This window comes from Scomber japonicus, chromosome 6, assembly GCF_027409825.1.
Source record: "Scomber japonicus isolate fScoJap1 chromosome 6, fScoJap1.pri, whole genome shotgun sequence".
Lineage (NCBI taxonomy): Eukaryota > Metazoa > Chordata > Actinopteri > Scombriformes > Scombridae > Scomber > Scomber japonicus.
Window position 1 is genome coordinate 24,283,683 of NC_070583.1, and position 11,673 is coordinate 24,295,355.

General features: G+C 38.7%; 1 protein-coding gene across 4 annotated transcripts in view; it reads right to left on the reverse strand.

Moving 5' to 3' along the window:
- Positions 1 to 9,090, reverse strand: part of ncam1b (neural cell adhesion molecule 1b) — a 72,029-nt gene extending 62,939 nt beyond the window's left edge. For all 4 annotated transcript variants that reach the window (XM_053320405.1, XM_053320406.1, XM_053320403.1 and 1 more), the window contains exon 1: positions 8,847 to 9,090. In XM_053320405.1, coding sequence (XP_053176380.1) covers positions 8,847 to 8,898 — 52 coding nt within the window. In that variant the 5' untranslated portion in view covers positions 8,899 to 9,090. The remainder of the gene's footprint in view (positions 1 to 8,846) is intronic.
- Between the last annotated feature and the right edge of the window lie 2,583 nt (positions 9,091 to 11,673).

The window sequence follows — 11,673 nt, forward strand, 5'->3', positions numbered from 1 at the left end:
TGTTAAGAGGACTTGTGGAAAGAGAACGGGGGAAGATACATAAAAAAAAAGAAATGTTAATGTCACAATCTGTTAAAAGGGCATCAGCAACAGTAGTATTTTTGCACTTATTGCAGAGTGCAAGCTGTACCGAGGCAAATGGTGGTAAGAGGTGGTGTAATGTCCCAACCGTTACTCATTCATTATTCATTGGGATCAATCACCACAAGCCTGCATGTGCTGTCCAAATAAAAAAGGTCAAAGTCAATGTTAAGATCTCAGATTGCACTGGGTCAAAATTATCACCTTGGTGTGATGTTCAAATACAAAAAAGGACAATTGTCTAAAATAAAATGAGAATGAATGATAAAACAAAGTAAAATAATCAGTGTGACTCATCAGCTACTGAAACACTGTAGAGAGTTATATATAGAGAGAGTTCTGAAAGTAAAGCACATTTTACTGACAATTGTAATTATAATTTCCTTCATGGAAGCTGTGAGTAAATGTGTTTGTTGACAGGTTTTTTTCCATGACTAAGACAAGACGAGACGGCCCCCATGTCACTTACTGTGACTGTATCAACACACAATATCGTTGATGACAAACGTAACACTGAATGTAGTTTAAAACTTTGCCAAAATCTCTTCGTTGATAGTAGGGCTGAACGATATATTGTTATTTTATCTAGATTTGAACGTGCAAGATAATTAAATATTAGGGGAGGCATAGACTGAGCAGCCTGTTAGCAGCAGCGAGTGCTCTGTCTGTGCATCTACACTGGCAGGTGTAGTGTTGGGTGTAGGTCACCCATGTGTTGAAAGCGCTCAGAGCCCAGTACACAATGTAGTGTAGTCACAAGCATGAAATGGAGGAAAATAGACTCCAGGTCACATTTACATGTCACAAAGCCAAATTAAACACGAGCCTTCACAGAGCTCATGCAGATAGCTGTATGGATTAAAATAGAAGCTTATAATGTTGCCTTATCATGGTTGTTTATCTAGCATACCTTGCCTTGTTTTGCCTTTAATATTGAAGAGATGTGAACTAGCTACTAGCAACCAAAAAGTTGGTTTCAAAACGTTTTATTGTCTATACAGCTCATTGTTTAAAAAAGAGTTTTGGGCCCAGTTGTTGGATTGTGCAAAATGCAAATCAGAACATATTTCAGGTCCTGATGTATTCTTTAAATTGAAACCATCAGACTCTTTCTACAAAGCTGTGTTCTTAATCATTCAAACTGTGTTTCTCATCAGATGACGATCAGATCAAATCTTATGTAAAACAAGTTAAAATGATAAAAACATTATTGGTTTTGGCTCGACTAGACTGACTGAAATCTGATGGCTAAAAGAAAGACTCATGTTTAAAAACAGCATACTGTAAAACTATACTATTGTACATCTATAGAATACCATTATATTTAAAGGAATTAGCCTAGACTATATATATGCTACACATCAAAACCGGGTGCCATGTTATAGGTTTCTTTCTATCTTTGGACAAGTCTGTTACATCATTTTAGATTAAACTGCATGAATAAGGATGAAATGAGGTTAATTCCCATCCCCAGTGATAGAAATAAACTATTTTTCCTTCTCCTTCTAGTACTCCAAAACTCATAATACCAGAACAGACATTTATTCTTACAATATGCTCAACTCAAGAATAACGTGACACTTAGCTGCCTGATCCTTGTAGCTTTGGGCTAATAAATTCATAAAAAAAGAGATCACTTCTTATAGCTGGGATTGCTGTGCAAGGTTACATATAAAACACTCAAATAGGAGTTGAATGCAAAGAACTGTCTTCCGCTGCTGTGCATTACAAGACAGACAAAACTCTTGACTGTAAAACGCTAAATGGGTCAAAATATACTTTAGTGACTGTATCAGTGGGAATCACTGACATCATTTCGAAGTGGATCCTGCACGTTGAGGGGATCAGAAACTGCTACAGCCTGCTACAGCTCCTCTGGAGATAGTGCCTTCTTACTGTGATCTAATTAGAGATTAAAAATAACAGCTTTCTACTGAATGAGTGTCACTTCAATACTTTAATGATAGGATTTTTTTCCCATAATAATATTAACGCATGTCATCATTTTGTGAGAAACTGAGGTATCTCTAAGATTCCAGGCAATGACTAAGCCTGTAAAAGGGTATAATGTTAGAAAGGGTGAAACACTATGTTGACTGCATAAAAAGGCAGCCTGAGGCGTAGCAACCTGAATTTTCCCTGCTCCGTGCATAGAGATGCATCCTATAGTGTTTCAGTAATGAATGTACCATGATGTGCATGGGTGCGTGAGAAGACACACACGGCTTCCATTCACACTTCATAAAAGAAGTTGAAAGCTAAATCCTTGCCAACAGCGTATTGCTTTATCACGGTAAGATGAGACACTTATTTACGTAAATCAGACGTACTGTAAGCTCGCTGTCAGGAGTTCTGAGTTGATAAGACGCATCTGTACCTCTTGTAAACAGTCCCTCCCAGTGTGGATAGTGACATTGTAAACTAATTTCCTGTTTCAATGGCCACATAAGCCACAGACAAGTCTGTGATGACTTAGTTTAGGTCACAAGAGTCCTGTGCTTTCCCCACTTTTCTCACTGCCAAGTAAGACACGAAAAGGCAAAAAAGGGAGCCAGGAGGTGCTCTCTGTTCATAACAGCCTGAACAAAAAGAGAAAAACAGTCTTTATTTGCAAATGAATAGCCTGGTGAGAGGAGGTGATGCATTCTGCCAAGTGCAACAAGCATTTACATAGCGGTAGATGACTGGTCTAGGAGAAAATGATAATCTAAAAAGGAAATACTCACAGTGAAATAGCTAAAAACTGTTTTCAGCGAGCAGAGGGAGCTGGTTGCCCAAACGTAGCTTCAGAATGAAGGATAAACTCAGAGGTTTACAAACAGGTAATCATAAACATTTCCTGCCTATAGAATTACTTGAGTGCTTAAGAAATACAATCAGTATGTCAAGCCTATTTCCAGCAGACAACTGCAGGATTAATGAAACTTTTGACAGTGTGCAACACTCCCATCAGTTTCCTTTACTCCCACAAAGCAAAAGCTTTAGAGAGAAGTCACATAATGCCTAAAGGTGCCAATCTAAGGTTACATGTCCACAGGGATCCTCTGTTCAAAGTGCTGGCCTCTTTTTTTTTTTAAATTTGATGAATGACAAGGACACACTGTTCTAATTCCCTAATAGCGCTGAGATCTGAGCATGTTTTCAATATTCAGAGCAGCAGGCTTATATGAAGGTAGACTGCAATCTTTAACTAAAAAGAAACACGTTCAACATTTTTTTCCAAGGCCCATTTTTAGCCAGGTCTCAATTGAACCTGATTGGTACATTCTGAAATTATAATTGGTTATTACGAATTCCTCACACTGCTTAATATCTGAAGCCTAACAGGAAATGAAATAAAGGATGGTACCACTACAAGAGCTAGTTAAAAAGCAGCTACTGAGCTAGAGTCTGTGCCTCTACTGTGAACGAGCCCTCAGGAAAGACTGTTTATGTTCCTCTCACAGTGCTTCACAGGGTCACGTGCACGTGTAATGTCATCTTTTTAGCGTCCTAAGGCAACACATCTCCTCTCAACTCTCTCAGACCTGGATCTGTCTGATCTACTTCCCATCACCACAGAGTCAAGTAGTCCTGGCTGGAACAAAATCACAGCCTCTTTCTCTTCTCCTCCCTGATACTGGGTGAAAAACCTGAAGTTGCGAATTTTTAAAAAATGATTTGAAAAGGATATGGGGGGGCTTTAAAGTAAATGTGCATCTAAATTGTGGGGAATGGGTATGTCATTGACTGTTTTAGGGTTAAGAAGACATATGGATTTGTTAAAATTACTAGTCTGAGTAAATAAAATACCTAAAATACACATGGCTGACAGTGGTTTCACCCAGTCCGTATGTGGCTTCATTTTGAAATGATATCTCGTGCAATAAACATCCTCTAAAGTTTAGCAACAGCTTGCCAGTAGCCACCATATATTGTTGGCAGTTTGGTTTATTTGAGATGACAAAACAGAAAAATCACAGAAAATTGAGGTGAAACGATAGACTAGACTAGCACTTTACCTGCTTTGGCTAGATTTCCCTAATGGATCTTTCTCCAAAGGTGAATGTGTCTGTCTGATATTAATGTGATTTGGCATAATTCTCCTGCTAGACACTGGATGAAGGCCAGTTTGGGTTAGCAGACTGCAAAGCTGTTGCAGCTGCTTTATAAGAGACTCATTCTGCTTCAAATACTGACAGATTTGCTTTCTTTGGTGGTTTTTATTCCAAAGTGAAATAATGTTTAACATTTTGGGTTGAATAAAGGACACTGTAGACATGATCATATGCAGTGCTGACAAGATGAATTGATTGACAGAAAGTTAAATTGATGATAATGCTGATAATCAAGTCATCTTTTGAGTAATATGCTGAGCACAAATGTCAAACATTTGCTGGTATAAGCGTCTCAAATGGAATCAATTAAAAATGTCTGTTTATGTTTTATATGTTTATATCATATTAAAATCAAATGTTTGGTTTTGCTGCTGCATCACTAGCTGCCAAAACAAGAAATATAAAGAAATCAACATGTGCAAAGACGCAACGTGACTAGACAGGCCTCTTCCACAATTAAAACAAAATCAATCAATCAACTAATCAAAAGAGATTAATATACAAGTAAATGAATCATTAGTCACAGTCCTAATTAAATGTATTTTCCCTGTAGTCTCACTGAAAGGGATGACCATGTTGAGCTGTGATATTATGAGGGTTTTTTTAGGGACACACTGTCATGCTCGCTGCACTCACTCGAGCTATTGTGTAAACTGGCTGGCTGAGGTCATGCAGGCACCTGAAGAGAAAACTGCATTAAAAAAAAAAAAAAAAAAAAGGATCTGCTGTGTCTTTTTTTGGGAGGGTGGGAGGAGAATCTAATTTGGTGCACTGCCCAAATAAATTTTAAATATGGGAAACACTGCTGGGCAGCTCACAATGTGCACACACTACTCTGAAATAATCGCTTCATCAAGTTGAAGCTAGTGGACATTCGGCCGTTGGTTTTGGCAGTGTTGATTACGATCCTCGTGAAGCTAAGTCAGACGTAAAGAGGTCTGGAGCCGTTTGTAAAGTCGGCCTGCAGTCAGCTGCGCTTCCATCTTGCTTTGTAAATGGAGCAGTACGGAGCTACGTCATCATTTCCACATGATCTGGTCGATGATGTAACACAGGCTCAGTCAAACAATCCTACTGTTAACCGGAGAGCCATAAATATCCCCTGTTTGAAGAAGCCATATGGTGAGATGCGGACTGAGCTGCAATCCATTCATCGAAGAGCCCACAGGTTGGGGACAGTTAGCACTCGTCTCTTATCTTGGCCGGTCCTGCTTCATTTCCATCCCTTTGATTGTTGGAGGCCATATTTCATTTTCTGCCAGAAACGCAGTCTTGAAAAATATCCCGTATTCCAGTTATCAGTTTGAAGAGGATCAATTAATAATTATGTCAAGAGGCTCAACAGGCCCATTGAGCATGCAGCAGGCAGGGAGGATAAAAGGAAGAGGAACGATGGCTAATCCGTCCTCAATCTCAGTTCAGTCATAAATACTGCAACCACGCCATATAACCATCTATAAAAAGATTAGGACTCTCTTTGATTCGCATTCAACTATTCAAGATTTAAAAGCCATATTTAGATAAAAAAAGCACTATTTATGACATCTGTGTGCACGGCATAACAAACACTAGAAAAAGTAGATTAAATAAAAGGAAACGCTGTAATTTTAGCTTCAGTGATGCAGCGTGAGAGTCGTAGTCGACACAATACGAGATCAGAATAGAGACGTGGACTGATGCTATGGTAATGATTGGACTTTATTACATGGGCCTCAAACCAAAACCAGATCCTAAATTCCTTATTCAATCCACTGATTGTAGCAATATTAGCACACTGCAAATATAGCGTATATCGTTTACTGGCATTTTGATCATTTATTAATCGTCTCAGTTGTTTTTTCAAGCAATAATGACAAATATTTGAGGGTTTGAGCTTCTGTTCGTTTTCATATATAATAAATGTACTGTATATCTTAACGTTTAGTGAGACAAAAAAACAGTAGCCTCTGAGAGATTGTGAATGCAATTTTTTCATTATTTATAAACTTAATTAATCAATTGGGTGTAAAGAAAAGCCTTTAGCGTCATTATTACATCCACTGATATTTTTCAACAACAAAATTTCCCACTTACGATATAACTTGGTCCCAATTCAGAAAAAGAAACTCAATTAAGGTTTTGGTTAAAATACCATTTGGAAGGTGCCAGGGAGAATTTTGAGTTTCTAGAGATGTCAGGAACCATTTCTATATGTTGGGGTGATGTGATTGCTCATAAAGAGAAAGGATTTCATGAATTAAATACTTCATATACACATCCGTCCTTTTCTGTCTCAAAAAAAACTATTTACGACCACCACAGCAGAACTCAAAGAGACGCCAAACACATCTCCACTCTCAGTTTAGTAGCAGTTTAGAGCCCGACCGACATTATCAGTCAACCGATATTATCAGTCAGCCAATATATCATCATTATTATTAAACTGTAAAATGTCTTGTCTTCGTTACATATCAAAGTCGCTCCACCTTAAGTGAGCCCGGACCAGGCTAGGCTAACCTATTGTGGCTAACTTCAGGGCTAACCCCTTCACTTCAATCAGCAGGTGGGAAACACACATGACCTTGGCTCAGGTCTTGAGGAGGTCATAGCTTTGATTCACATACAGATAACTGCTGACATCATTGCCCACGCAAACATGTTCACTCTCTCACTCTATCTTTCTTTCTCAACCAAACACTGCCTACACACCTCTCTTCTGTCAACAAACACGCATGTAAACACACACACACAATGGGCATGATCGAGGTCAGCAAAAATGATCAAGGTCATGTCCACGTATTGTACGATAAGGCGATAGCGTAATTAACGTGACAGAAGCCTCGGACATGTTGTGAATGCCATTCTTTCATGATTTTTTAGTATTTTATGCTCTTAACGATGAATTGATTGGGTGATAAGAAGAAGATATATCTGAAGGTCATTTAGAAACAGTGTCATCATTACATCCAATGATATTTTTCAACTACTAAATGTTCCACTTAGCACATAGCTTGGTCACAATTCTGGAAAGGAAAAAGGTTTGTTTGTGCTATTTGTTTATAAAATTCAGTATCCATCAGTCTGTACTTTAACTATCTGGCTAATAAATGTATGCACAAGACTGTTCGTTTGAAGTAACTCAAGTCACACATACATTACTTCTAGCATCTGATGTTCCAACGACATTATAAGTGACACTTAAACTTAAAAAAGATGCTCCCTCTCAAACAGAATACGACATTTTCAGAGGTATCAGAAGTTAGTCTGCATTATTTCTCTTTTTGCTTTCAAACCTAATTTAACAAGATCTCCTAAAGTTGTTCACAAGCGGCTCATGAGTTACCATGCTGTATTACAAGCTCTTTTTTATAGGATTGTGTTTGAGAGTGTTTGGTACTAGTACACAAATGTCACACACATGAAACGATGGTGTAAGAAAGAAACAAGAAAAAGAATCAGTCATGAAGCTCTTGAAAAGCTCTACTCCCCAATAACGATAACATGAATTATATTAGCATTACAATGCAGTGAGGGCTCCACTCCCTCTGCGTTTTGCTCTCCTGCCTGAGGAACACCCCTGCACATACTGGATTGTACATAAAGGATTAAAAGGCTATCCCACGAAAACCCTGTACTGCGAGTATAGCTCAGAGTGATACACCGACCCATAAGCCCTCACATGCCAAATTACTGAATTTAATTCTTTTTAAAGGGGCGTGTTCAGGTTATCAAAAATGTAATTTAACATAAATCTCCCTCAATTAGACTTACATAACAACACTTTTTTTTAAAAATCAACTTAGAGGATCTGATTTCAAAGCCTTTATCATGGCATCAGATTACATAACAGATGATTCAGAGTAGAAGTTGTGTATGCTGTGTGCTTTTAGTGAGCACGAAAAGACCAAATAAATCATCACTGTCCCTGAAAGACCCTTGATTGACTTAATGCAAGCAAGCACCCAATGTCAGGTACCCCCTCCTCAACGCCATCATGGTACCTCCACCACACATTGACAGGTACACTACAAAGTGGTTTGTTTTTGCACAATGTACCTTTAACACTGTGACTCAGCCATGGAGGTTGTATGGGGAGCCCAGCATCACCTTCCAGATCAACAACAAACACGTCCCATCCGAGCATGGCCAACACCAACACGACAGTAAATGAAAAATAAAAAAAATAAATTAAAAAAAAGGAAAAAGAAAAATAATAAATGGCCCGCCACATTAACATTCACACAATGCACACATCCTTACTTCACCATATATAAAAGGCTTGTCCCTCTGAAGCACGTTTTATTTAATGCAAAATGACGCTAAGTCAGCTTGCAGGGTGGTCACGCAAAGAGCAGCGGTTTAATATAGCCCCACTGTGAGTGTGTTGACCAGGGGAAATGGTACCCAAACACACTGGAAGCAGAGCTGCCTGTTTACTAGTTCAAAAAAACACCAAGCTCGCCAGTAAGCTAATTAGCAGCAGTCGCAGCACCGTTACCGCTGCACCTACTTAACAGGAGTGCCTACGGGCGGAGGGAGAGGGGAGACCAGGAGGCGAGTGTGTGCCTTCTGCGGTCCTGACCACTATTAGCAGCTATTAGGATGGGCAAAATATCACAGGATGAAATATAAGCAGTAAAAGCTTTCGAGGGAAAAAAACGTAAAATGGTGAATGTGAGATGTTCTTACCTGCACAGCCCACAAGAAGCAAGGCTAGAAAAATATCCCTTGACTGGACCATCGCAACTCCCGAGTAACGTGAACGTTAAACGGCGTAGCTAACGTTTTAATCTCCGCACGGTCCCTTACAGTGTTGCCCTCGGGTTTCCTACCTCTCTTAGTTACTATTCATCCTAATCTTTTTTCTCTCTCTCTTTCTTTTTCTGAGCTCGTCGGTGGTGACTGTCAGTAGCGGGGTCGTTGATGACAGGCAGCGGCCGGAGATTAGCGGTGATGAGCGCCAGTGCACTGTTCAAAGTCTGACTGACAAGCAGAGCCTTCTCACAAACGTGGATTAATCCGCACAAACGGAATAATGGACCTCCTGTTAAATAGTGCGCTGGTCTCAAAGGAAACCAGCGTCTGATGGGGACCCCCCCTCCTCTTCTTTAAAGACACAAATATATAAAAAATAATACAGCTCAAATATTTTCATTTATTTACAAAAATACATGAAAAATGCATTTTGAATGAAACCAAAGATTTTCATTTAAAACCAACACAACAACAACAAAATAGTCAACTCTTTATGCTGTCAACACAACATGAGGGGAAAATTGGCTTTTCCCACGAGAATATGCAGTGCAAGTAATAGGCTAATACATTTGAAATGAAGCACCCCTTATGAAGATTTTATACTCTGTAACATAATGCTCTATAATTGATTGTAAATAATTTACTAAAGCTTTTTAATCAGTCGTAAACCATTTGCCAAGTTTAAAATTCATTTGACTGATTGGACTGGAAAGGGGCTGCAGAAGACGTGGACCCAAATGAATTCATTACCAACTTTTAAAGCGTTTATTGATGGATTTCCAACATTTATAATTACCAAATAGAGAGTAGCCTGTAAACACAAGCTGAATGAATGTTTCACAATCTGACAACAATATGTTCTTAGGCTATATTGATGGCTTCTACTGTAATTGATCTGTAAAGAATTAATAAATCATTTATGTGTTAACCCTTTATAAAGGGTGTGAGTGGTATCCATTATTGTATTAGGTCACTTCTGCCACTAATCCCAACAAGGATTAATAGCCAGGAAGTCAATATTTATTTGTCTCAGTTATGTTTCTGTAAATATGATCCTCTAATATGATGGTTTAAAGGCTGTTTCAAAGCCTCCAGCACACTGCCAGGGAGGCCTATATAGTCTACTTCTAGTAAAGAAATATTAAATCCATCTATTTTGTTTTATTTATTTTCCAAAAAAACATCAAAGGGAATGCAAACATATCAGAATGAACCTTGAAACCCCCACCATCTATGATTTCTGTCTAAGTGTATAATGTAAACTCCTCCTCAGGTCATTAAAACACCCACATTCCCTGAAAAAGAGACTGCATGACCATGGTGTCTTCAGTGGTTGCTGTGGTCCTGATAAAAAAGTCTTGGACAAATGTCACAAGTGACCATGAACTGGCGGGGTTATATCTTAATTAACTCGACTCATTATTTTTGAGTCTTATGGTTAGTATGTTAACCTCTGTCTGTATCTGAACATGTTTTCTGAATCAGATGTGCAGATTGAATGTGCTGTAACACGTTATAATGTGTAAATGATATAGCAAAAATATGAATTGTTTTAGCTGTACAAGAGAACACGCTGTTTTATTCATATACTGTTAACTAATAAATGACATGCAGCGTGTCTAATTTTAAATATGCATAACAAAAACCACATTGCCTCTTTATATTCATCTTGCTTTACTTTTTGAGAAGAATTACTGTGAGTTGAATCTCTCTTGACCCCCTCATCCCACCAATGACCAAAGAGCTCTTTGTGCAATGCACTTTTATTTCGGGCTGTAAAGTGAATAGTACCTGAGAGAACACAGATGCAAGGGAAGAGAATCTTGTTTGCTTGCACAGCAGGGAGGTAGCGATCATTTGGCACCCTGAGAGAGCGGTTTGCCTTTGATTTGCACTGTTGGCCAGCAGAGAGATGCAATGGGCCAAAATTTAATAAACCCAAATCAATCTGTGGGCTGGCTGAAAATGTGTTGTGGTCTCTCACATTTTCTGCAACCCATCTTTTTGCAGTAATTCCCTGCAAACATAGCACCACAGGGAGTGTAGCCCAAAAAAATGTTCACAGACACTCCTTTCCTCCCTTCCTCTTTTAACTACCCATAGTCTAAGTAGGAGCACAGTGGGTAAAATGGGTGGGTGGGTTTTAGGGTATTATGGGGGGAAAGGAGGGGGATATGACAGCCGTTTGTGCCCCAGCATCACAGACAGGAAAAGAGTGACTCAGCTGATGACTCATGCATATAAATGCCCTCTGAAAATACTGTAGTGTTTTATTCAGTGTGCATTGATGTTACAGAAACACTGACATGGCTTGTTTTTATTTTTAGGTGATCTTGTTAGCGTAACCACCCACTAATGTTTGAATATCCAGGAACATTTTCTTTATGAGGATGAAAGAGTATCCATTTTTAAATCAACAGCTGGAGTATAATTATCTATGGCCATGAAATCTCACAGGTCCAATCAGCTAAATTCTTTGTTATTAACTGATGAAAAGCTAAGCTGGAGAGGTCTTACAAAACACATACAAAACCATTTGATTTTGTATTATTTGCATTACTCTCATTGCCTGTGCGGCAGCAGGGCTTGAACTGCCGTATGACCTACTATTATTTATAAGAAATGTATTTTGCATTAAAAAGAATTGCACTCATGTATCCCCCCATGAGTCGTCAGCTCAAATTGAGCTAAAGTGAATATGATGTCTGTTTGTGGTAAAATACACACAATATGATTTTTTCATCTTCTCAAATCATCCAAA